The sequence below is a fragment of the Anopheles maculipalpis genome, chromosome 2RL (assembly GCF_943734695.1).
Source record: "Anopheles maculipalpis chromosome 2RL, idAnoMacuDA_375_x, whole genome shotgun sequence".
NCBI lineage: Eukaryota > Metazoa > Arthropoda > Insecta > Diptera > Culicidae > Anopheles > Anopheles maculipalpis.
Genome location: NC_064871.1, coordinates 9,689,785 through 9,717,660, shown reverse-complemented (window position 1 = coordinate 9,717,660; position 27,876 = coordinate 9,689,785). Strand labels below are relative to the sequence as shown.

The following is a 27,876-nucleotide window of genomic DNA, read 5'->3' as shown; positions in this document are numbered from 1 at the left end:
AACCGGTCGGAGCCACTGGAACCGTCTGCCCCATAACTAGTCCCAACGATTCAACACTCACTCATGGGTGTGAACTAAACCGTACATCATCATAATCCTACCGAATTCAAACTTCTTTTCAATAATCGCTTATATTGATTGAGATGTTCTGCTTCGTAAGGCTCTTCTAGTTTACCAAACACAGCTTTTTTTTATCTGTTTAGTACCGGATGTACTCCGATGGGACAGAATCCTTTATGATCTTGTGCACAGCATCACATCCGTCTCACTGCCACTGCGGCTGTGATGCTTGCTGTCTTAATGCATATTTATCATGCTGGCTTAGCCATTAAATATGAGTTATCACGTTTTACGTTCGGAAACAAACAACCCGTAGCGCTTTAAGAGAGCATGCACCCGGTCACTTGATGCACTGCAAGCACTCGAAAATAACATCCTAGTAACGTCTTTATGGAACACTCGTCGCTTCGAATCTTTCGCAACCCGCTCCAGCGCACGAGATGCGCCATAAGACGAGCGCGAAATTTCATTTTTCATTCAGTACACTATTTTAAGACCCTTTTGCGCCCCGTTCCGAGTGTAAGCAGCACGGAACGTCCAACAACAGTTGGCAGACAGTTGAAATTAATGGCCTCGCCAGCATCGTGTGACATGGTGAGGCACCAAAATTCACCGAAAGCATCACAACCGAAAAAGTCGCTTAACTTATCAGCACGAGTACAGTCCCTAGCTCAGAGCTGGTGGAGTACAGTTCTTGGGGAGGGTATTTCGGTTTAAAATGTATCAGTTAAAGAAGCTTTACGAGCAGCGACATGTCTCGCGCAGCATGGCTTTTGCTATCCCGTAAAACCGTTCCTTAGTGAAGAAAGCTCGTGCTGTGAAGTGATTATCAGCAAAAATTGCATTTTAATATTCAGGTTTGGTGAGTTTTTTTTTTTTTTATTTTGGTATTGCTCTCTTATTCCGGTATTCTAAAGTCGATTTTTCCTTAAGCCTAAAAGTATGCAATTTAATTTTGAAAACACGTTTTTTAGTCAACACGTCAATCAGATGAATTTAAATAAACTATTATTAGCTCTAAAATATATAAAAAATGCTTGTATAAAATCTTAATATCCTTCCATACAATCAGAAGACTTCCTCTTTCCTTCTCCTTGTATGCGTCTTTTCGTGGATTCACCACAAATACTCCTGCCGCAGGAAAAATGTCTATCGTTTCTGTGGTTCGAGCATGTTTTTCCCTCACCGTTGCCACTGACAATTGGTGCGTGCCAATGACACCTACATTAAAGTTTCCGAGTTAGTTCGTAGCTCCGCGCGCGCGTGTATAATGCAACTTGACACAGCACGCCATTTCGAGGACATTTTGGGGAAAGTCGGCACAAACCGCAAGCGGAAATTGAAATACGAACTTCAGCTTCTCCCACCCAGCTTCTTGGCCGACGAGATGTGCGCTGCGTTCGGTACGTGTGCAGCAGAACAAACAAAAAATAATTGAACACAAATCGATCGATCTTACCGAGAGTCCCAACACCGCACAACGAGACGAAAGTTTTGTCATGACCTAACAGTGGGGAAGCCCAACTTTTCGTAAGGTGGACGCAATCTAACTTCTGGTTCGTTTGCTAGAGAGGATAACTATTCGGTTTAGCGCTATCCTGAAGCCAGGGTGAGAATCGAAGAAAAGAAAATTGGGAACGGTTTTATTTGTTATTGATTGGATTTTTAGAGGGGTTTTCATAACGATTGCGGAGAATACGTAGGAGTTCCTGCTGAACTTTAATGTTTAATGTGTTTATGTGTAGGGGGAACGTTAGCTGCAGCCAAGCATTATGGTAAGACGGTTCGTTAGGTGTGCCGAATAAAAATGGTTCCTTCGCTGCTGGGAAACGCCGAGTTCTTCTTCACTTGGAAACGAAAACTAATTAAATTTCTCATAATTAATCTCATGTTTCTATCGCTGATTGCACGAATCTAATTGTGTACTGTGCAGGCACAAGGCTACGATTCGGGACTACACCCAGGATAATAATACCAACAGCAAAAAAAAATCATAGTCCCAAACTGATTGACGAATGGATGGATTTTACTTGAGTAGAGTTGAGCGTGTGGAAGCAGAAAAAGAAAGCAAACCAATTCCACTTGCCATCCAAGTCCCATTGCATACGGCACTAACCACTCGCAGTTAAACTTTATGCCAACCAAAGGCACCAGGGTTTGGGGTAGCAAGATTTATAGAATTACCCATCCCAATTCAAGCTCCCTTTACGAGCTCCCCAATGAGACCAGGCCCGGTCAATGCAACGTCCGCACCGAAAGCACCAACCCCGGAACTAGCGTCTTCAAATGAACCGGAAAAGAATCGGATATTTATGAACCAACGCAAGCACCCAGTCCGGGGCGTTCACTCCAGTGCAAGCGTGAAAGGCCCAGGACACCTGACCCCTGATCCTCCTAGTGCCGGCTTCCTTCCAGCTCATTTCCATTGTTTTCGCGTGTGCAATAATGCTTCGGTTGCCACCGTAAGCCAAAGTCATCGACATTATTAGTAGAAGGGTTTTTTTTTCTTCTATGCTCTTTTGCTTCCCTTTTGTTTGCCGTTCACTTCCGTTTGCGTGAACCGGCGTCATCCGGGCCGGTGCTAGTCAGAGCCAGAAAGCAGGAGCTCCAAGCCCAAAGAGATAAGCTTAGTAGATAAAGTTTTTCTCTTTTTTATTGCTTTTGTAGGAGTTTTTTTTTTCGTGCTTTACTCGGCTTTAACTCGCTTTTGCGGTGGTGTAAGTTTTGCTAGTTTATTGTTACTTTTCCCCCAAGGCATTTACCAACGCCTGCACTTTTGGTTGAATAGCAGGGAAAAGGTTTGGGGGTGATTAATGATTTGTTGTAAACAATAAAGGACTCATTTTCCGACGTGCACCGAGGAATTGCTCAGTTTAACCCGTTGCGTTCGTTGGGGGAAGAAACTTTGGCAAGATCCGTAACCGGTGTAATAATTACCAGAACATATGAAATGCCATCAAGTCTGCTGGTAGCGCTATGGAAGGATTAACGTCTGCATGAATGTACCGAAAATCTCCTAGGGGAGCATTTTCTAGCATTTGTTTCATGAAATGAGGAACGAGTCAGCAATATTGTATGAACTAATTTGCATTCTGGTACGCCGTTGAACTGCAGGAAACACTGAATGGTGTTGCAATGCTTCCCTGATAAACATGATTCTCATATGTTACCGTTTACATACTATTCGCTTGGTTATTTCAGCTTTAAAGGGGTGTTTGGCAAAGGAAGTTTTCCTCGAATTCGATCGCATTGCTCCCTCAAAGAAGACTGCTATCAAGATGTCTAAGCAGGATACGGCTACCTTCTTCTCGCAAGGCACATCCGCACAGTTCGACCACGTGCTGGCCCTCTATCCGCAGGTGTTAAAGCTGAGAGCGGAAAACAAATGCAAAAAACCGGACGAGTTAATCCGGCTGGACGACTGGTACCAGAACAAACTGCCTCAGCTGATCAAGAAACGGGGCAAGGATCGGTTCATGGTGCACGAGGAGCTGGTGAAAACTATGAAATGGAAACAAACCCGTGGCAAGTTCTACCCACAGCTATCCTATTTGATCAAAGTAAACACACCTCGAGCGGTGCAGGCGGAAACGAAAAAAGCTTTCCGTAAACTGCCCAACCTGGAACAGGCCATTACCGCACTCTCGAATCTAAAAGGCGTCGGCACAACGATGGCATCGGCATTGCTTGCTGCGGCGGCTCCAGAAACTGCCCCATTTATGGCGGACGAATGTCTGATGGCAATACCGGAGATCGAAGGCATCGACTACACCACCCGGGAGTACATGAACTTTGTGCAGCACATCCAGGCCACGACAGATCGATTAAATCGCGAGTGTCATCCAGCGGACTGTTTACCAGAACAGCCGACCAGTAGCGTCAAGCGGGCTGGCAATGGTACGACTGCTAAAGATGGCAACACGGACGACAGTAGTTCCGCCACTACTTCCGACGAGGACGACTCGCTAACTGTATCACCTACCAAAAAAAGCAAACCCGACACTTCAAAGCCCGGATTGAAGGCACACGAAAAAAAATGGTCACCACACAAAGTTGAGCTCGCACTGTGGACACATTACGTCGCGAGTGAATTACAACCGGACATACTAGAGCATACACCGCTGAATGGGAAATCGGTCACCGACACGGTAGATCCAAATCAACCTGCGTCGCCCAGTAATCCTGCCAAATCGGATGTATCCATGACAACAAACGGAAATTCCACCAGCTTAGTCCGGACCCAAAGCAACCATGTAAGCGAGGATCCGTCCGACGAAAGCAACTTTGACACGGAGCACGAGAAAAGTGCACTCGGATCGGACGAGTCGTCCAAGGATCACAAATTCGTGCTGGACAGTTTGGACGATTGTACGAAGTCAGAGGATAGTATGGAGCGGCCCAGTGCTGCGGCTGTGACTAATGTCACTGGTAAAAAACCATTTTCCGGCACTGCTCGAAGAAAGACAGCGAAAAACAGTGGCCGTTGTGCGGTGGCTAGCGATGATTCGCTCAGTAGTCCTAAACCTTCGATCGAACGAAAGGGAAATAGTTCCGGTGAGGAAGAGGAGGAGCAGGAAAAAGAAGAGGAGGATGAAGAGACGGTTCTGCCACCCAGTAAGAAGACTAAAGTTGACTAAAAGTCTATAGGAACCCTGGTGGTTGTAGTTACTGTAAGCGATGCTTGTTTTCAATACGCAAACGATACGCTCGAGATACCTGCTGCTTGTGAAGGTGATGTGTACCGTTCCTTTGGCCGTTTCTTCATGATTTCAGTCATTTATTCCGTACTAAAAATGTTTAGGACTGCAGAAATGAAGAATGTTTTTGTATAGAATGGTTCATTGTCCCCTTTTTCGGCTTCTGATTATGTTTCTAGATCCTGCAAAAAACAAGCAAAAGCATCCATATTGTAGGTTTTTACTGCCATAGACATTCCACCCTTAATTTGAATGTTGTAGAAGAAAATTTCATATTTAGTCTGCTTATTTCACTATACGTTTCATTCATTTAAAAATGAACTTAAAAGTGTTGCAAATCTATTATCGAGTTTTTGTTATGCCTCTATAGACCCCTTGAAAGCAGATTTAAAAGTATAAAACTGTCGACATAGTAAGGTACATTTAATATTGCTTGTATTTGAATTATAATGTATCATTTAGCACCTTTTTTTAATTGTTGTACTGTTTACTCTACCTTTTCTTGCTGTTTTCTCCTTCAAGGACTTCAAGATAAATTATGGGATAGATAAATAATCTAATATGTTATTTATTAAATACATTATCGAATATCACTTATTGGTTTCATGTAGCATGTATTTCTTTGAGAAGATTGAACAGGAGCATGATTAAGCAAATATACTTTAATAATGTAATCCCTTCAAATTATGATGCCAACTAAAAATTGCATAATAGTTTCATAGAAACCAAACCTTGTGTACCAAATTCTGAGACTATCAGGACAAATTTCACAAAACGCGAAAATCAGATACACTATAGCTGAAGGCCACGCCATTCTAGTGAAAAGAAAAATTATTTCAAACGCAATTATTATGGTAGACATCACAGCCGCAAGAACACAAATCCATACAAATCCTTTAGAAATTAGAAATCAAAATAGAGTAAGCCGGTAGACAAAAGTTTAGCCAGCAATTGATCAATTTGTAGAAAGTACACTTGGAAAGTAAAATCTAATGAAAATACCGGAAATTGGAAAAGTCAATTGAGACTTGCTGATCAATCCGACGAATTCTGATGGCGAAACTAACTTTGTATGATATGCAAGGCAAGGAAAAACACAGCTGAAAGAAAATAAATTGGAAAAAAGAGGAGACACAAAGTTTTTTGTGAAGAAAATCACTTGCTACAAGATTGTATTAAAACACAACCACAATGAACACAGTCAGATCAAGGAAACGTATTAATAAAACTGATATCATACTTGACAAAGTCGTGGTGAGATTATATTCCATCGGGGGTAAAGAAATTATATGAGACTGTAGTTACCATATGTGCTGCTTTTAAGGGTGTTCCCGTAGTGACTTGAAACTTCCAAACTGAACATAAATATTTCCTTTTGTATTTCTTCAGGATATAGCATCACTGATCCTAGCTTCAGTTGAATGTAGTATCATACATCAAAGGTAGGTAATTTATCCATCAGAGAAGTGTTATTTTGATACAGACTGTAGAGGTATGGATACTTTCATTAGACACGCACAATAACTTTAGCTTATTTTACTCTCAACACAACCGGCAACACCTATTCCCGGAAATCGTTTTCGTGTGTTGAATTCAAAAATTTACAATTCCTTCACCTTCTTGCAAAAAGAGCGATGACTTTCCTGTCGATTGATTTTTCCATCCTGAGAAAATTCTTCCTTTCGCCCTCCTTACGTCAGCACACCCATCGCTGTTGGAGCTGGAGAGGGGAAATGTTATTCAACACTTTGCGAGCTTAGGCACAAGGAAGACTCAGAAGGAAAAGCTCATCATCACGCTTGGCAAGTGTACGCGCTAAAAGGTGAGAACTGGTTTCTCCCTTTTTCTGCTGCACGATCTACGTGGGAGAGCAATCCTCAATCCGGACGGTACGTGATGGTATTCAAGATGTCAATCATCGGTATGCAAGACACACGGTCATATAAAGTTGTTTTTCAGTATCAAGCCTACGTTTTTTTCTTCTTATTTTCAACGCATGTTCACCGAGTCCTACTATACCACAAGGTACGCACGTTGTGATCTTTTCGTCAAGGTTTCAAGGTAACGCGAAAGTGTTGCTCCTAGAAGAGCAGGTTTCGTGATGTACGCGCAAATATGAAAAACGCAACGCACGTAAACACATCGTGCTGTACAAACAAATGCAGGATATTTCGTTGTAGCGGCGTGAATATATTTACCGCTTGATTTCTTTGAATTGCTTCCTATTCCTCTTTCAAACACACTTCAACATGCCGAAAGGAATGAAGAATGAGTCGCAATAACGCTTAAGGAAGCAAACAAAAAACTAATCCTGCGTTGATTAGGCGGCACTTCACAGGACTGTAATTGTAAGGAAATAAGTGAGTTGAAACGATATTTATTCAGAGTGCTTGTTATTGGTTTTACCACACATGGAAGTATTAACAAAGTTTTAAAAGGAAAGCATTAAAAGTAGCTGCCAATCATCCTTGTGAATAATAAAAAGGAAATTCTTGAAATACGCCCCAATTTATGCAATCCACTCTACAGGGCTTTGAATCGTACCGTCAAGCAAGCAAAGTTAATCGCTCGGGAACGCTACTAAGACTTTACCTTCAATTACTCATGTAGAATCTTACACTTATAATACCAATTTATGTTTAATTTCTAGATTTTTTCCATACTCTACCCAAACACACAGTATTTCACTATGTTCATAAATCATTCTCCTTCTCTAAAAGCAGCTTGAGCATTGCTCTTTAAGCTCCACAAAACACCAGCAACACTTCAAATGTTCGTGATTTTCTTACACACAAACAACTAAATCTTGACTGCCACCCTATACTCGAACTACCCTCAAATAAGGAAAACACCAAAGACCATGCTTTGGGTCAAAGGATAAGCCAAACCGGGTCGTTGTTCTATTAACGACACACGGTCGCACATTCACGTCCTTTGCCCTCATTCACACACTCATTTGCCCACCCATAACATACACACACACTAACAAAGAAGGCAAACAAACCTCAGTCCACTCCCAGTGTCCCCATTCTGTCACCCGTGGCTATCTGTTCCATGTCGAGCGTAATCAAATTAATGGTTATTGACGGAATAACGCGCCAAAAGTACACAACGCCAAACCACCGAACCTCTGCCGATGCCTGGTGCCGGATCCCTGTCCCTGAACTCGTGTACAAAAGTAAGCAAACAACAAATACACACACACTCACACTAGAAACAGCCATTTGTCCTCGAACGTACGGATTTGGGAAAGAAAACTCTCCGTGAGCTTGATACGTGGTTTTCAGCAGGAACCATTTTCAAAAGCCCACATGGATGAATTGCGGTACACTCTTATCAGTGTTTTCACTTTTTCTAAGGTTGTATGCTTCTGGTGCTGGGAGGGAAACTACTACCCCAAATGCCAAACAGCACACGGAGTAGTAGTCCGAACTTTTGGAATTTAATTTCCTTCGCAATGACATACCCTAACCATCGGTCTCACAGCTAATAACACATTGTGTCCTATCGCCCTATCTGGAAGGGTGAGACTGGCAAGGCAAATCACTCTCGCACACGGTGAGGCGTCGCTTTTAGTTTGCCGGTAGAATATGTCGGTGAAAATGAATTAATTTGCGAGCGGACCAGCTTTTCCGGGGGTGGAAGTATTAGAAAACTTCCTGCGGCCTCACCGTTCCATTTCATCTCCTCCAGACCAAGTGGTGCGAAGGATAATTGCATGATAAGGAAAGTTTTTCCCCGGAACGCGGTTGCAGCGCCTCCGCGGTGTCAAAAACCCTCCTGTTCATGAAATTTTAATCGCCAGTAGTTTGTTTTCCAAATTTCGGCGAAAATTTGTCCCACAAATTAACCAATCTCTATTATGCTCGAGATCGGTTGAGCAGAAGAATGGCAAAGGGATCGGTGGCGGTTATGTTTGCAGCGATGATGCTCGTGGATTATCGTACGTACACGTTGAAATTAACCTGTCCTGACTGTTTGCTAGCAACATGATGGTCATCCATCACAATGAATGTGTGCATCGTTCGTACCAGCTTCTCCGTTTGTTCACCGGAGCTCCATTAATAATCCTGAAGCACGGTTCACCACACCAAACGAACCGGCCTGGCCGGAAAGGATGTCATTGTGAAGTCAAACATAGCATAGCATTTTTTCTGCTTCTACCATTCCATAATTTGCGCTCTAGATGCTTGAAATCATTGTGAAAATGCAGAGCATAGAGATGATGAGGAAAAATTCGCCTCATAACTCATCGCACGGCTAACCGGAAGCGCGTGTTTGTTCTCCCACACGGACGGAATGCATTTGTTCATTGCACTGACATCCATTTGCGGGTCATAACTCACAGCCCCGGCGTACGTGTCGGTGCTCACGGTGCTTCATGAGGTGGAAACTTTCTGATTTATTTTATTCTTTCCTATTCACATGTACTTCTAACAAGCGCACAAAAAAAAGCTAGACTCATACAGATTAAAGTTCCGGCACACTTTCCTCTGCTGGCTGATGTTATTACAATTTGTCTTCAATCGTGTAACATCACCATTCACCACTAACGGATACTATCAGTTTAACATGCACGAAATACAAAGTACTGAAATGATTCATCAAAGAAACCTGAAACCTTCAAGCGCTCTAAATAACGCTTCACTTGCAAGCACGCTTTCCGATACTGTTCGTTCTGCTGAGTGGATTGGGAAAAAAACTAAATTCGATCAGACAGCTGCTGGAAAATGTATTGCCAGCAGGCTGAATGAATCTGGGCTACGGTGGGAGAAAACATCAAGGACCTTCATTTATCATTTCATGCTTCAGGTGGAGCCAGAAGGGCATGGAGTGAATGTTTCTTTTTCGAACGCCAGCCGAACGTGAGACGGAAATATGTCATTAAAATCATCATCGAAATTCCATTCCATGATTGGTTTGAATTGAGATTTATTGCTTCATCAGCTATTGGAGTTGTTATCATTTTTTGAAGCAATAATTATCTCATGGACGAATCATTGCTTGAAAACTTATTTATTGTAATATTCTTTTATTGTTCGATAGGAGATAAAATTGTTGATTCATGGATTTTTTTTTTCAAAATGACTTTTCAATTACTTTGTAAAGCTAATTATGCATTTTTATAACACATTTTAAGAACTATAACAATCAGACATCTTGACAGGAAACAACTCACAAGTTCATGACAAAGCAGTAGATCATCTCTTATGTTTTCAATTACGTAAAAGCAATCTGTTCAACTTTCCTATTACTGTGTATAAAACCACATCTCGTAATAGTCTATACACACTTTCCATTTCGTTTTCCATCCAAAGACCAGCCAAAGCCATAATTCAAATTCCATCACTCAAATCGGATTTCAGTCCAATCCTTTCGTATTTGGCACGAAATGGAAGAAAGTTCTAGTTTTTTGCTTCCCAACACCGTAAAAGAGCAGCCGGATTTAGTCCCCTTTTTTGTGTCACAAAAGCCAATTTCTTGCTACGCAATAGATACACACGCCCAAACCCAAACTAATCGATGAAAATTCTATGGAGAGTCTCTTTTTTAACGGAAGATAGTCAACGCCTGTGGGAATGTTTAGAATATACCAACGAAGTAAAAGGTAAAGCCGAACATACCATACTCTCAGACACAATCCAACCATTAAAACCTTAGCTCAAACGGACGTTCGGTACGATGGTTATTGGTTAAATTTTTCGTTTAATGTTTAAACGCTCGTGTACGCCTCCAATAAGTGGTGCTGGGTGGAACCGGAAAAGCAGCAACCCCAGTACCGTGGGGAAAACCGTTCCCTTTGATTATTGTCATTTCCAACTTTCCCATCGGTGTATTGGCGTATTCCGTTGTCGGATGGGTTGTGGTGTTACGTGAAGGGACCACATCGGCTCCAGCGGTTGTCACTTTGGTAACGGGGCACACAGGAATATTTCTAATTTTCAACAAAAGTCTCCCCGGGTGCCGTTCGGTTTGAGTGGTGTCGCTTCTTTTATCCGCAGTCAGTCAGTGTGTATGTGTGTGTGTGTGTGTGTGTGTGATTACACCCACCTCCCAAACCAAATCCAACCCCCATACCCACGTTTCCAAACCGATCAATGGGGGCTCTTTGTGTTGGGTGAAGTCGTTTCATTTTATGGAAATTGTTACGGAACCAACCGGCGCTGCCTCATCAAAACATATCCAAAAACTCCACATAACGCATAAACACCTTCACCTCTCGTATTCACGTTTCTGTCCGGTGCAGATATTGTGGTTTCGTGCGTAGAAAGGATAAACATGTGTGCGTGTGTGCGTATGTTGCCCGATTCAGCCTGTTTCAAAAGAAGCACCAGCCTTTGTTTAATCTGGCAGTCAACAGTGTATATGCGGTGGTGGAATCGACTAAAGAAGATGAAATTGAACCACCGCACAATGGAAGTGAGCTGTGCAAGGGCTAGAGAAGGATATTTTTGATAAATTTCCCTATGAAATCTTTGTTGCTGTTGTTGCGGTGTGGGTCGCAGAATGGAGATGGATGTTTGGCACAGGTGGTAATTTTTATATTGCCTACCGAGTTCACCATTCGGCTTGAGTTTTGTTTGTTTTTTTTCTCAAGCGAAAGAGGATGTAGCATTACTCAACACAACATGTAAGTGTACGAAAATTCAGATTCGAACCGTTCGCCCGCCAGGCACGAGTACCCGACTCAAAGTATGCTAAAACGATGAAATAAAACGAACCACCATTCAAATGCCATCCCAGCCCCATGCCAGACGACCAACGTACTTTGTCAAGGCCCTGTACCATTTTTTTTACAATCAGATTGAGTGAAACGCCGGTAGATGGGGAAGAAAATTCGTTTATTACACTTGAAGGATTCCGCACTGATGAGCTAAGGGATCCTCTGTATCACCCGGCCCTTCTTCACGGTCCTTTTGTTTGTGATCTGTCACAATGCTACACCGTTTGTGCTGCAGAGTGGTGAGGTGACATTTCGTTATGAATTTTATTGATTTATTATACCCTGAAGTGGGTGACTGATGTTGCGATTGTAAAGCTCCTTTTTTTTTGTTTTTGAAACGGTTTCTAAACGGTTTTCTGTTCATTTGTATTTTTTTTAGTATCAGTAATCGAGAAAAAGCGAAAGAGATGGTACCAAAAATACATGCTTTTCGCATTTGTTTAGCATTGCTTTTTTCTCCCGTTAAAATTTTCTAAGTTGTTTACTATGCTTAGAGCGCCTAAATGTTCAATTTAGCCAACAATTTCCATTTTAAAAACTGTTATTTCTCACTTATGACTGAAAATGTTTACAAGTTCACCTCCTGCAGCGCAGCGTTCAGTATTCATCTCAAAATATATTGCATAACTTTGGGCGTTTGCTTGAATTCAAACGAGAAAAACCAAACGCCATAACACTTTATTTGTTTCCAATTGAAAATGCATTACCGGTCCTAAACAACGGCACAAAAACTGCATTCACCATTAAGGAAGAACATAAATAACAACACAAATATCACTATTTCCGTATCAATGTGCCTGCTGTTATCCTACGTTTTATTCCACTGCCCAAACTCGATAACAGAGAAAACAAACAATGCTCCGATAGATAGTAAACGGATGTAAATCTTGCATACCAAGCGACGTGCCAGCAGAAGACTTGCTCTGAGCTATTCCATCCGCCTCTGTAGTTGTAGTTTACGACTAGCAGAAATCGTATGTCGATCGTAAGGATAACCCAGAAGCAAAGAAGCAACTAACAGAACATCATAAAGCACAACAAGACATGTAAAGGCGACAGCCAGCAGCAGCAGCAGCAGGAAAAAGCATCCAACCAGTAAACAACAGCTGTCGATCGAAGTTGTTGTGTACGTTCTTTCCAACCCACAAAAGCAGCAAAAGAAATCTAGCTCCACGGGTCCATGCTGTCGGGTTGTATTGAGGAACTGTTTGAACAACTGTTTGCACTGTTGTAAGTGAAAGAAGAAAGAGCACTTGCTAACGTCAAAGTACCATGATTGTAGTTTCAAAGTGTTTTGCATTGCACTTTGCAGCAAACTTCGGTACAACATCGAGCTCCTTTCCCTTGTTTCGCACTTTCCCTAGCGCCCACAGACTTCGTGTCACAAGCAGTGTTCAATTTTTTCATGGAACGAAACGACCAAGACCGATTGACAGAATGAGAGCATCCTCGAACAGGGTGCAGAGCATCATGTTACTAGCAATTACGTTACTATCCTCACTTTTCTGTTCGATCGTAGACGCAAATAATGGATTCGGATGCAACGACAAGGCAAAAAGCAGCAAAAAGACATACAAATAATCAAGTTTCAACCATACGAAGCAGGATATGGCAAGTGGACATAAATCATTACATCGTCGTCCATATTGTTCCTTGTGGCTTTTCTGTTGCTGTGTGCATTCGTAAGCTTTCCGGGAAAAGGCTTAGCTACACCTAGGGCACAACTCAAACAAATAATCACAAGCTTCCTGCAGATTGATCCAGCATGATCCGATGGCATCGGGACACACCGGGATGGGGTGGAAAAAAGCAGACCCTCCAGACACAGGCGATGGTCTTTTTTTTCTGCGTTCAACTCGTCGAATGGAATTTTAATCCTTTCAAGTGTCCTTTTGCAAGCATCTTCCGTCGCACCTAAAGACACGAACTTGCTTGCCGTCTTGTATTTTTCCACCATTTATGTGCTTCCTTCCGGGGTCGGTTTATTTCGCTCCGTCACGATGGAACACCGGGGCACTGCCGGTTCAGAACCATACCAGCTGAACGAACATCATAAACTCCATTGCTAAAATGGCAGCAAACGTTGCGGGTTGTCGGGGAAAAAAATCATCTCCATCCCGCCCGGCACACTTGGGACCCATCCCAAGTGCTAGACGAAGCAATCGCTTTTAAAATGCGTGTCCCGGCTGCTACACTCGCGGAAACATTTTCCACCAAGTCGAGCGAAATGGTCGGTCACTTATCATCACTAGGCCGTACTACCGCCGGCAGGATAGAAAGTGTAGCGGAAGGAAGTAGATAGTAAGGAGGTCGACTCCCCCCCAATGGGACACATTATTTATTTTGCTTTCGTGCCGTGATTTTAATTCAGCCATTTATAGTCATCGCAAGCCGTGGGTAACGATCCATTGTGTCGCGATCATTTTGCCCATACGGTGGTTCTGGGGCGAGTCGTTCCTTTTGGAACTTTGTCAGCGTTTTGTCGTTCGTTACTAACCTCTTTCGTTTGGGTTTGGAGTTAATCCAACGTAGAGAGCGCAACAAGATGGCAATGTTATTATTATTAAGATTCTTTTTCGTGTGGTTGACGTTTCGGTAAGGTTTTAAATATTCCCTTTAAATTCTCGTCGGATTATGCGTGGCTAGAGAACACTCCGCTATAAGTTGCTGCATTAAATTGCAAGAGATTTCCATTTTAAAGCAAAGTCAAAAAAATTAGCATATAAAAGAATGAAAAAGAATTCTAAGAGACCTTGGCTGGATCGTGGTATTTTGTATTATTATTCAACAAGTATTATCTATCTTCAAGTGGAATATTTTTTGCAAATCAGCGCTCATTCACTATTTCAGGACCCTGCTTTAGTAGGATAAACATAAAACGAGTCCGTTTAACTCCTTAAAAAGTCCTATGAATGTTTAATTATTATTCAATTTCTGCTCCCAAAACCAGCCCACAACATACAAATGCTGTGTTTTCTATGTTTCTCATACTTCATTCACTTGCGAAAATAAGGCAAATGTTCTATACAGTCTTCATGTACATGAGTTATATTCAATGTGTTAGCAAGTTTTTCGCAAAACAACATTATTTATTCCGTAACAGCATTTCGCACATTTTCCCTTTGCATTTTCCTGTTCTTAACAGAGTCTTGTGAGGTTCACTCATTTTCTCTACCACAACAGCAATATAGTATTTAATTTCGCTTTGTGGTTAGCTGCATGATATTGGTTCTGACTGTTTTCTGGTTTTCCTTTCTGACAGTTTTATTTTTGTATGAAACAAACACGACTTTATTTAAATACAATCATTGCAACAAAAAGATAAAAATAATAAAATAATAAATAATAAGACAAAAATAATAAAAATCTAATAACCCATCAAGTTCATACATCTTCAACCTGACCTTCATTCAACACCCACTTCAAGATCCACAAGTGATAACCTTCAATCAAAATCTCATACATACACATGCACGCACACAAAAAAACAATAACAGCTAAGGTGTCAACTTGACGTACGTTTGATACGACCACGTTCCTGTCAAGCCTGGAAGCACCGAAAGGTCGGCCCTTTGCCTTTCTCACATTTTCGACAGTCTACCGTTGAAGCTCCCTCTCCAAAAGCATTCCTGGACTGATCCAACTCAAGCCGTTAGGTTTTTGGATTCGCTCAACTTGACGCATACACCCGTGGCAACGCTTGGTTTGCAATGATTACAAAGGGAAAGTCCAAGGCTCCCTAGCTGTTGTATACCAAACCCCCAGGGGCAAGCAACGGACGGACGATACGAGAGACTCCCGGGAGGGAAAAACGTCACAGCATAAATGCCTGAACAATTATGCTCTCCACGGTCGGCCCGTCGTCATGCCATTCAGTGTGCCACCCATGGCCACTCGCCGGCTTTGTCTACCATCACCGCAATGTCATTTTGAAATCCCACTCAGTGATTATGTGCAAGTGTGTGTGGGTGCGTATCAAGCGTGTCAGCACCAGGCGTCTCCATCCCTTGCCATTTGAGTTTTGCGTTGAAATGTGGTGAGAAGCGTAACAAACAAAACGCATACACAACCCGACGGTACACGCACAACCGAAACGCGACTCGAGATGAAATTGCTTCTTCGTCGTAAGGGTACGTGAAGGTTTGAAAAATAAACGTTGCACGAGTCAGAACGGTTCTAAAACGCTACTCTATTAACAACTCACCGAGCCTTTTTAGTTAACTTTTTAGCTTACAGCAAGCCAAACCAAGTGTTCACCGTGTAGCGGTGGTAAACATGCAACAGCATACAATTACATGGACGAACGGTGTGTGCAAAAGCAAAACAAATCATTTTTGCACCATCGTATGGTAGCAATGTGCAGCATGGATGCTCTCCTCTGCAATTCTGACGTATGGCGAACAACGCTAGAAACAGCAATTCATAAATTCTACAGCACCAAAAAGGGGCCCTCTACATTGAAAGTGAATGTTTTCGAGCAGGGAAAAGGACGATCACATTCTTCTTTTGTTTTGCGCTGAACAAGAAATAAGAACCTGTTCCATCGTCGTCCTTCAGTGCTAAACACTGGAAGGGAAAAGTACTGCAATTTTCCACAACGACGTCAGTGTCACTGTCAGTGTCACTTTCTCTTACATATCATCAGCAAGAACTTAAGCCCTTCTATCTATTCGTACGGGTTTCTCCCTTATCCAATCATCTGTCTGTCGTTTCTGCAGACCTTACGGAGCCCGTTCGAAATCGTTCGTTTGTCATGAAGGGTGTGATATCCGTCGCAATTTTCCAGACGATATGGTATGGTGCATTTTCACATCGGGCATTTTCATCGATAAAGATGCATTAGTTAAATTGTGTTTGCTCATATTTATGCTGATGTCAACAAACTAATCGTCCACTTCGGTTTTGTATTTATACGCTCTATCAAGAGCAAAAAATTTTACAAGATGTACAGCTCACTGTCAAGCGTTGTTGCCTACATTTAGGCGTTCTTTATTTTATTACTCCATTCACGATTAAAACGGCTTCCAAGTGTAAATATCAGTTCGTTTCGTCGGGTGATTTATTTCCATCAAACCCGACCGCATGATTGCCTTTCTTCCCACACAACCAAAACAAGTGATTCATTACATTTTCATCTCTCACCATAAATTGGTCAGCTTGGAACGGGTCTCAATCATCCAAGTCAGCGTGCGTCCACAACCCAAACTCGATTACGCTGTCTATCAAGCTGAGAGACTGGTTAGCGGTTGCCCAAAATTTCGGCTCAATGTTCTACGAAATTTCCCACTGTGCGCTTCTTGTCCTGAGCCTTGTGGAATCCTCCCACAGCGAGGGTAGAGTTTTTTCCTCTAATATTACCAAGCCCATGAATACCGGGGCGAGCCACTAAGGAGTATAAAGAAGAAAAATTTCATCTCCATTTCACGTTCCCCAACCCATTTCGCTGGAGCGTTGAAGGATGAGGAGGACGGGTCTATTGTGATGGTGTCAAGAAAAATAGCTATTTTCAAATCATTCACTCAACAATCGGCTCTTCAAGCGCACTGTTTTTCGGTACCTAAAAAATGTCAAATTAAACGCTCCCATCGTCGTAAAAGTAACGGCACGAATGGAGTACAAATACGCACCTAAACAAAGGAACGCCACAGGAAGCAATGAACGTAATTATTCACAGCTCTCAGCAGGAAAAGAGGTTTTAGCCGACGTATTTTTCCGGCAGCTCGTGTTTCGTCGTTTGCTAGTGGACCTCTTTAGCACTTGGCCTATGTAAGGATCTTTGTTACTGGCTAGAGGTACAATTATTCTCATCCTTAACTGGTAAAAACTTGACTCCTTGTTCTCGAAGACATTTTTAAACATGTAACTGTAACACTGTAAGGGACTTTAATACCATGCATTAAATTTTAAATTTTATAACTAGAATTGTGGCGGGCTTAGCAATACGGCCAACTCGTCCTTCTTCAAACAAAAATGTGTTCTGGGCTCGTACTTCTTCTTTTCCTTGGCTTTAGAGCCTGCTAGGTCACGCCAGCCGTCGAATGGCTTACTGGACTAATTGGTACCACGTAGTATGATAGTCAGTCCTCACTTCGGGGGAACGATTCGCATGAGGTTTGCACCCCGGTCCTGCCGTGGTAAGACCGGCGCTGCTAACGCTTCCACCACCGAACAGCCATCAAACGTTGGACGTAAACCCGTGCTCCTTGTCTCTACCAATTTGACACAAATATTCTCACGAAGTGACATTCCAGGACGTCATACTGTGTCCTATTGTGCTTTTAGCCTTTTTCAAGCTACGATGGAGGATTTTTGTTTTTGTTGCAGACAAAAACGCAGACACAAACTGAAAATGAAACGCTCTGTCTTCTGTCCCCGACGGTCATTGATGCGATCAATAGCATTCCCAGCCGTCTGGAGATGTTTTCACGGTAGAAAAGCATCTTTGTCTAGCCTGCGATTGCCAGGGATTTAGGGTACTACAAATAGAAAACAGGTTACTGCTCTCATCTAATTGCTTTTAAATCCATAATCATGGACAATGTGTATATAAATATCTTCACAAGTCAAATTGAAACCCTACCTGACTGTTTATGTACACGTTTGTCCGATTTTTTCATTCCTCCACGTATTTATTTTTATGACCACTCCGCAAGCAACATAAACCTCCATAGAATACACACACACACACACAGTAAACTCCATTTAAATCTTCCAAAACGCAATAATGTCGGATCAAAAATTTCAGGCCCGTCATCGTTTGTGCTCATTAGAGAAATAAATCCTCCCTCTGCGGTGGTTGCAAAAGCGAACTAATTGCATAACTTACGGCGCTGCTCGCATCGTCGCGTCGTCGCTCGTCTAATACCGGTTGCCCATAGATTATAATTATGCTGCAACACTAATCCCAAATAAATGACCTTGCCGGTGGTGTGTGGAAAAGCATTTTCCCTCGTTTTCCCCACCCAACGGATGCATATCATTCTTTTTCCCGCTTCTTGGCCAAACACACACACACACACACACAAAGTTCGGAAAATATGTTGTCCCTCCACTGACTTGTTTATGACCAACCATGGTTTAGGTCACTTGAAGTGAAAGTTTTGTGGTACATTTCCGCAATGCGCTTTGAAAAGTTTCATCTCTCACCGGCTCTCCCTTTAGCGTCCTGGGTACACCACAAAGGAAATAAAGTAAAATCAATCCAACCCCAACTCCGACGAAAGTTTACGTTCAATCCTCTCGCACATACTACTTGCAACGGACTTTACCGCAAGCAATGGTGTTAAAAAGTTTCCTCACTAAATAGATAATGTTTCATCTCCTTGTGTTCTTCCTTGCAAGGGCTGTCGTTGTTTTCTTGTAATTTTTAATTAAAGACTTGAAAAGCGTTACACCCTGAGTATTCTAAATTAATTAATAAAGGTAAAGTGTTGCACGATCTCATGGCTCAGCAAATGCCGTTAATGCTGTGTCAAGTATCCGTAAAATCGTATTACATTAAAGATTAATCGGCCCACAACCCTACCCGAGAATATGCTAGCACAACTCGCCACAGAGACACAATGGGATGATGAAAAGCAAGCTGAATCCTCCAAAAATGTCTGCCTGTCTGATGATACAACGTATCCTCCCGATTGAACACTATCAGACGATCGAATCGTCAACCACTCGTTACAGTGCTTTGTGTCATCCCTTAACGCTGCTCAGCGAACAGCTTCACCTTCAAGCCCGGAAGTTTAGTTATGGTGTCTGGTCTTTTAACGCAAAACCTCGTTGAGCCTCGGTCGGTCAAGCCATTCTGTATGGCAGCGTGAAGTTACTGTTTCTTATTTTTTCCATCGACCAGTACCGGTAAGCCCGAAGGATCCACTATATCTATCCACCCACCCAACGAAAAGGGTATTTAAAGCTCAACCCTTAAAACCAGTGCCGCAGGATCAAGCAGCAGTGCCCACAGAAATGTGCTCCTGCGTACGGACGAGTTCACCAATTGACCACAGTGTATGCACGTGTATGTGTGTGGCCATTGCCTGTGTAAAGCAAAAGTCATTCACCGTACAGTAATTGAATTAAACTTCAAGTGACTCTCGGTCTGGGGCTGGTGCATCGCATTGTGTTACTTGGTGGACAAGTGCGCGTGTTACAGGATCAAGTGGAACAGAAGGCTATTACATAGCTGGCGCTGTTACTGCGAGATGCGACTCTTCGTTCGTTATCCTTCCAAAAAAGGATCATCGGCGAACGTTACGTGTGTCTGGACGTCTGTACAATGTCAATGATAGTTGCCGGTTTGCACATGCGATATCCGTTCTATACCTCCCAGGTTCGGTCGTAATGTGTTTTAACATTCCTGATGGTGATGGTGAGTTGTGCCAGCTAACAAAAGTGCACTCGAAAGGACTACCGCGTCGACCATGTGAAGGACTAGCAAGGTTTCCAGCATTTGCTAGACGAAATCTAACGCCACACATTTGGTGTTACGTTCCGGCAGTGCAGCTTCTTGCACCTACAATACACATCCAATAATGTTTGATTCCGAAAACGTCCGAAAGGAAATGTTAATCAAAAGCAGTGCTGATGGCAGTCAGGATAATACGCGCCAATACGAGGCTTTCCAACTGTCAACGTCTAGCGTTCACTTTAACCCAATCGTTGACTTCAATTTTTGCGACGAACCCAGTACATGCATTGCCGAGCCTTCGTTTTGCTTGCCGGCATGTTGTTGTTTATGTTCATTACAGCACACCAATTGTGGTAGTCCTTATTTCCTACGCTTCCAACCGCAGCACACCCCGGAAGGGTACCATGAAGTTTGCCAGCTACATACCGCTCGTAACCACGCCGCTAATTGCATTGCTTTGGTTTCACCTTCAGTGAAATGTAGGCAAACGGACGACTCTGTACGGCAGATCATTGAAGCAACACCGAAAGTCTGCCACTGTACTCGCTACAACACCCTACCGACTGCGCCATTTTGGAGGCTACTGGGTAGATCGTTTCATTAAATCATCCTAATTGTTTAGCTTATTTCGAAGCACTAATGAAACAGCGTTCATGCCACTACACGCACTCGTCGTTGCTAATTTACATGGTACAACGACGTCGGCGAGGAAAGCCCGTTTGATGCTTCTGATAGATGGATGGATGGACTGTCAGTATTGGTCCGGTAGCAGCACGAGAGCGCTGGAAAACTAACCTGATTTCTCCACGGGAAAGTTGTGAACAGTGAAGCACGGGTAAAATTCAGTTACTGGAAATACAAGCAAACCATGACACTGTTTATTCATAATAAATTAAATATGCTTCTCGTATGGTTGCGCAGTTCGTGTAAATCTGAGAACACATTACGAGCGCATAATGAGCTTAAAACTATAAAATAGTTTGTAGTATATTTTACACACATTCTTTAGCTGTAATTTAATATACTTTTCGAAATCTATTTCCATCGTTTAACTTCAAAAACACAATCCATTATGCAGGCAAATTATTCCCTACACAATCACGTCCGTCCATCGTAATGGTTACTGTTACAATCCCTTGAAATCATCATTTGAATGATCAACCCCGTAGATATGCTCCTCGTCGTGGGTAGCTTTCGCACGGGATTTATCAATTACCCACCCAGAACGCTCGATGACCATTCAGAGACATTCAGAAGATTTCTACCAGTTTCGCTCGTTGCAAGGATTTATACAGGTGGTCACCAGTTCGAATGGAATGTCTCTGCTGCAATACATACACATCCAATCGAAGTTGAACGGGGAACCCTAACGTCTACCCGACGACGAATGCAGCATTCTAAATTACGATTCAACGACTTTGCGCTGCTTACCTTACACCGTGCGGGAGTGGCGCGCGGTAGGTGAACAAATGAAATTTATCCTTTGCCAGTGCCGTTTGTCACGTTTGTGGGTGCGATCGCTCGCCCCCTCTTTCGCTAGTAATTCCTTTTCTGCTAACGCTGCGGGCACTTTTTGCTCCGTTTATACCCTTTCTGTGCACAGTTTGAGTCGCCCGTTTGCTAAGGATTGGGCAATGATACGACTGGTTTGATTGGTTCTTCTTCTTCTCTTCCCGCAGTTCCCAGGGTTCCCTGGGCAGTTGAGTTAGAAATTGGATTAATGTTTTATACATACCGATTCTAGTGCAAACCGTGAATTGAAAATACACCTTCTCATCGCAATACGCAATCGAAGGCTTCTGAAAGGATTAAAGAGTTTTACGAAGACTTTTGCTATCGTTTGAAAATCTCACCTTTAAAGTTGGAATAAAATGATGTTTTGGAAGCTTATGGAGGTGAGCAATCTTTTTTCATTTTTTTAAATATTATTGGAGCCATTATTGTTTAGTTCCAATTATTTAAAGTATATCTTTTTATCTACTTCTTCGTATATCCTATATTTTTAGAGATAATTTGGGGAAAATACCTTTCCAGCACACGACTCACTAACACCTACTGGTCAATTTACATGTCGTGAAACGTATACAACAAATATAAACGTTTCAGTGCTATTGCATCTGTAAGCAACACCTACAAAACATAAATTTTCTCCCAGCTTGGTGGTTTTGTGGTCGCCATTTTCCCATTTCTGATAAAAGTGAGAAAAAACACATTCAAACTCTAAACGATTGTAACTGTTCTGTAACGAGATTTTGAATTTGCGGTAAAAAAAAAAAGACTTTCCCTCAGGAAAGCATAGTGACAACGAAGTGGACAAAACCACCAGCTACCAACGGTGACCAACGGTTTCTGTGTTTGTATTTTTTGCTGTGTTTTTGAGGTTAGGTTCTACACCAGTCACACGACAGTTCACGCGAGCCCTATGCTGCAAATAATCCACCGATTGGTTATGTTTTCAGTGCTGTTTGTGGTTGGAAGGGTACAAAAAAAACGGACCAAAATAATACAATAAAAACGACTTCAGTTTCACTGCTGAATAAGCTAGCAACATGAATATGTGGCTCACTTTTGCAACAACGATCAGAATCAATTGGAAAACGTCATCGCCCGTTGATGCGGTGTAGAAAGCTCAGACTCCGTCTGGTCCAGGATCACATCGTCATCGTGCGAAAGCTTGCTAGTTTTGATTTTTCCCACCCACACCGTGTATGGTTGCGTTGATTGATGAAATGTCGTTGACATTTGCTCACTTTAAACTCCGATGGTTGTTTCATTGGGTAGACCGCGTTAAAAAACAGCACAGGCCACTCGAACCTCAAATTGAACTTGTTTCGCTGTCACACCTTTTCCCGCATATTCGGAGCGACAGTTCACCATGATCGTGAGGAAGAAATCAAATCATCTGCACGGGAATGCATTCGGAATGCATTTTCCAAACGGGCAGTACTCTGTGTTTACGTGAAAATCGTACGGACGTTGAGCAGCAGCGGGAAGCACGGTACAAGCTTAATTGAGTTTCCCGATGAAATGCCACTGCAAGAACCGGCTGTCTGGTGGTCATTCATTCTTTTTCGTGGTCAGTACGTGCACAAGCTTTTTAATTGAACCGTGAGCTGTGAGTCTGAAGGCACTGAATACATGCATTGTTTTTTTCTTTTCTTCTTTTATTTGCTATGGTCAGTTTGTACGTATGTTTTTATTATTATCTTTCGAACTTACGTACGTTAAACAACAAAAAAAGTCCCTCAATGAAGGCATTCATTAAAATTAATTGCTTCCAATGAAAGGTTTGATCCAGATTCACTCTTATTTTTTTGCAGAGTGCATCCCACGGGATGTTCTCTGTAAGTGGAATTAAATTCAATATTTTCATAGCCAATCCAAAATCGTTCATCGTGACCATTCCCCTTAGTTTCTGTTACGTTCAGGTGTGCTGTATAATAGTAGCAAAAGAGTAAAGAAAAACTCGAGTAAAAGCAGGAAAAGCTACACCCACTCGTTCGTTTGCATTCACATTGAAGCTGCACGTTCGATGCACCTCGACAATTGCAATGTGCAGCATCGATGGAGCCGCCTAGTGTTCGGCCGCGTGACCATGCTTCACGTCACGTCCACACCGGTAGCGTTCGATCACGTTGAATTACTGTTACCGACGTACTAGACGTTACATTTCCTACGGAGAAAGTATGGAACAGCGACAAGCTCCAACAAGCAACAAAAAAATCAACTATCTTGCTAAGAAACAGGCGACGAATTTTTAGATTGCAAGTGGCTGGAATGCATCAAATCGTTTTTTCCCTTTTTCTTTGCAATAGTTTACCTACAGAAGATGGCCTTTTTCGAACATAAAAGGCATGGACAATCTTTTCTCCTTTTCTTACCATTTTTCTTTTCTTCAAGCATTCCTAACTCCTCTTTATATGAGGATTTTCTGTTCCAATAACGCCCCTCCATATCATCATGCAGATGCTTTCGGGTTCAAAGTGAGCATGGGCTGCACGAAAATCGATGGCAAACATTTTTAGTCGTGCCCCTCGTGCTTGAATGTGCTGCTCGTGGCATTTTATCACCCTCACACCCTTTTGCCAAAATCCCCTGTTCAATCTCGTGAAGTATCTATTCCTGCAAAAAGTGGCATGAAATATGACTAGCGCTTATTCTGCTGCTGCTATGCCATGAGGGATGCCTAGGGATAGATAAATGATTTTTTTCTGATCAAATCTTTGAAGCCAGTTTCCAAGAATCTCCCAAAAAATCAAACCACGAGATTGAAAAATATTTATTCTAAAACCATACACCGGATCACAATAAAAATACGAACGCTATTCTCGAAGCGTCGGAATCGAATTCGCAATATCAGTTTCTACAAATATCTACAATATGACATTGTGTTGCTGTTTTTGGACGCATAAAAACGTTTGTTTCGACATTAGTAACATAAGCATGGAGCAATCACATTTATCGAAGAATTTAACCCTTTTTTTTGTGTAACGAAAATCATAACTCGAAAATAAAATATTGCAAAATTCCCTCAAGCTTGAAATTTGTCTGTCAAACTCTATACTCTTTCAAAGCAAGAGGTTTTCCTTTTTCCAAAACAGTTTACCTACATAAACAACGTGTCTCGTTTACTCAAAAACAGTGCCCGTTGAATCCACATCACCAGGGAACGAAAAGAAAATGCTACCATTCTTTGAGCCCTTTTTATTTTTCCCTGCTCGTTGATGTTATTTTCGTAACGATGTAGAAAAATGGAAAACGAATCATACACCGTCCCGGTTCTGAGTACGTGTGCTTTCTACTTGGATACGCAAGGGTGTAAGACGATAAGCAGGGCTGATGATGATAAGGATGATGATAACGTTTGATGATGATGTAGATTATGATAGTAATGGATATGTTGCTCCCTTTTGCCCCATACGACAACGGGGCGGATTAGTTATCCATGACTGATGGGAAGCTTTCGACATGTGTAAAAATAGTCGACGGGGATGGGAGAAGGAAATCGGATTCCTCGGGCCCGAGCGTGATTGTCATTGAAAGCGAGTTTTAATGGTCCGCAGTTGCACGAGACTTCCTTGTTTGTAGCTTCTAGGAACTGGTTCTTCACAACCCTCGCGTACTGTCTCCATAATGTCGGTTCGGGATGATGATGAACGACAACGACAACAGCTGGTCGTACATACAACTCACTAGCCAACCAAATCTAAACATTCCGTCACATATGTATTTATTTATCACCGCCCCACTGGAGATGCCCGTCTATTACAACTACCGCAAACTTTGAGCAGTGTACCAACATACATTTCAAACACACAGGATTGACGTTTCATGTCTGCAACAAACGGCAACTAACTTCGCTTAATTTATTTTCCCCCTATTCTGTGGCTGCAATGTCTGCACAGTCAGCGAATCGGTCTCGCAGGACTTCAACTAGCGGACTAGCAGGACCGCCATACTGGCCGGAAGATAAACAATGATCCAGAATGATGATGCAATTGAGAGAAACAAATGTAAACAACAAACGCACCAATCAACGTACCGCAACGATGGCACCAATTTTTGTCACTAGCTGTGTTACGCAATGGGGATTTGGATTGCAAACAACGGGACGGATTAGTAGAGCTGAGGACAGTGGTTCTCTTTTTTTTTAGACGTCAATTCCCGATGTGCAAGAAGCATGTGTCAGTGTGTATGTTCAACGTGGAGCTTAGCGCTACGTGTGATATGTTTCAATTTGGTCCGTTGTTTGTTAAGTTGAATGCAACATGTACTAGGAATGTGTGTAAAGCATATTTCTACATTTTGAACCTTACATCAAAGCCTTAAAGTATGCAAATGGCATGACTTTAAGGAATAATAGATACAAAAAAGTGTCTGAGAGTTATCATACTTGACGTAAAATACAAGTAAAATGAAAAATGAAACAAATAAGACCCAAAATCTTACATGATCAAATTGCATGCAAAGTTTCTCTTTCTCACCATCAGCAAACTTCTTTATCTGAATTTTTCAATTTCTGAATAACAAAGGTATTTGCTCTCAACGCTCATTTTGACTCACATACCACTGCATTACACATTCGCAAACTCGCAGGAATAGAAAATGTTTGCGACGTTGGCCGACTGTTTTGTTTTTGTTTCACACCGTTAAATTTCTAACGCGCAACAAAATTGCCTTTTTGTCTAATCAACGATGCCTCGAACGGAATAGAGTCAACCTTACCAGGTCAGTGGAGCGTTTTGTGTGTACTTTTATGAGGTGACGGTGAGCCCCGGACACCAAATCAAACAACACCGGCGCACAGCACTTGATCGTTCTATTACACCGCCACGTTGCCCATCGCTCTTGTGTTGGCCTTTTTATCAGGATCAATCGCAGCACGGAGAAAACCCGAACTCCTGCTCCACAAAGACTCCATCAACACTGTAAGTGGGGCGAAAAACAAAGCATAAATAAAACATAAAATCATGCACACACACACCCGCTCCCGCTCAGGAGGACAGTAAGTGCCCATTTCGGCGAGATTATAGCATCATAAAAAATAAACACCGTTCACTGTGTGTGTTTATTTTTTCTTCACCGGCGAACCATTTGGTTGTGTTGCCAACGGGCAAGAAGTTTCGCGTACCAGGTATGGTCTATCAGTTTGGCACTGCCCGCAATGTAATTGTAGGTTTTCGATGATTTTGCCAGCGTTGCGTTGTTGTTTGGTGAGGGTTTGTGTTGTTTTTTTTTGCGTGCGACTTTTTTTTTCCTAGAGAAATAGCCATAATGAGATTTACCCCTCCGGTGGAAGGAAAGGTGGAATATGAAGTTCCACGTCAAAATCCGGGGAGCTTGGTTGGAAAGGAAAATTGTGCTCTCCATAATTGAATTGAAGACTTTTATCTTGCACCCGGCAAACATTGTAAAACTGGCAACGGTGCGAATGTTTATGTTGCTATTTATTGCTGATGCACGATGTTTGGGAGCTTTTTATTTGCTAATAGAATGAACTGAACTTTACAGAATCGATATTGAACTAATGAAAATGTTTAATTTGAAAAGAAAATTATTGATCCTAAACCAGCCTTCTTACAACGAAAAAACATTTGAAATTTGCTTTTACATCCCTATTGCATACTTTCAGGCGTTGAAGCATTCCCATGTGGAATATATGAAATCCAAACATTTTTTACCTTTTTCCTTTTTTTTGCTGGTTAAAATCACTACTGAAATACTACAAATTTCTGCTTCATAATCATTCCCATACCTTCTGTTGGTCCTTTCATCAAACCAAACCATCCAACCGTTTGCCTGTAGCTGTGGCTTGATTACGACACTTACTAATAGGATTATCGACTGCATTATGCTGTAATTAATTTTGGGAAAACTGCCACCACCTTCTTTGCGGTCAGTATCAGGTCGCCTGCCACGAAAACTGATCGCTGAAACTCCCGCCTCCATCAAAACCGCCCAACAGTTAGTTAAGGAATAAACTTGATCCTGGTAACTACATACAGCCGACGACCAACGGGGCCCGAACACGGGAATGGAGGTATAATTTTATTAAAAATTATTTCCCCATAATGCTCCACCCTCCCGCACAAATGAACAGCGCTTTTATTTGCTGAAACAATTTATATTGTGCTCCGTCGCCTTCCGGAAGCAATTTTTCACTTCCGCGAAAGGAAGAAGCGGCAACCGGTTGTTGAGCACGGCCTCCTCCACAGGCCAGGAAATGGAAAATGGTACCTCGCACCCCCCCAAACGGAACATATACCAAACACACCGCAAACCCGGAAGGCTCGGTAGGCCAAACGAATGGTTAATGAAATTATTACGGGCCAGCGACATGACAGACGCTGCCCGCACCAGACGTTGGCGAAGGCTGCGCCGGGGTTGCACTGCGGTCAATTACGAGTATCAAATTACGCGCCAGTCTCATCAATCACGGTCCAACGAAATGGAACAACATGGTTGAACGTGATAAAGCTCGTGCCGTGTGGGGT

General features: G+C 42.3%; 4 protein-coding genes across 5 annotated transcripts in view; 2 read left to right on the top strand and 2 right to left on the bottom strand.

Annotated features, from left to right (window-relative positions):
* LOC126557240 (nicastrin) overlaps nucleotides 1–27,876 on the top strand; it is a 380,964-nt gene that overhangs the window by 1,075 nt on the left and 352,013 nt on the right. The gene's annotated exons all lie outside the window — the stretch shown is intronic.
* LOC126557054 (nuclear pore complex protein Nup107) overlaps nucleotides 1–27,876 on the bottom strand; it is a 408,812-nt gene that overhangs the window by 263,914 nt on the left and 117,022 nt on the right. The gene's annotated exons all lie outside the window — the stretch shown is intronic.
* The window catches only part of LOC126559365 (AP-2 complex subunit sigma), a 576,875-nt gene that overhangs the window by 484,347 nt on the left and 64,652 nt on the right, over nucleotides 1–27,876 (bottom strand). The window lies entirely within an intron of this gene.
* Nucleotides 3,329–4,697, top strand: LOC126557983 (nucleolin-like). The gene has a single exon (XM_050213912.1). The coding sequence runs from the start codon at nucleotides 3,339–3,341 to the stop codon at nucleotides 4,695–4,697; it is 1,359 nt and encodes a 452-aa protein (XP_050069869.1). The 5' UTR covers nucleotides 3,329–3,338.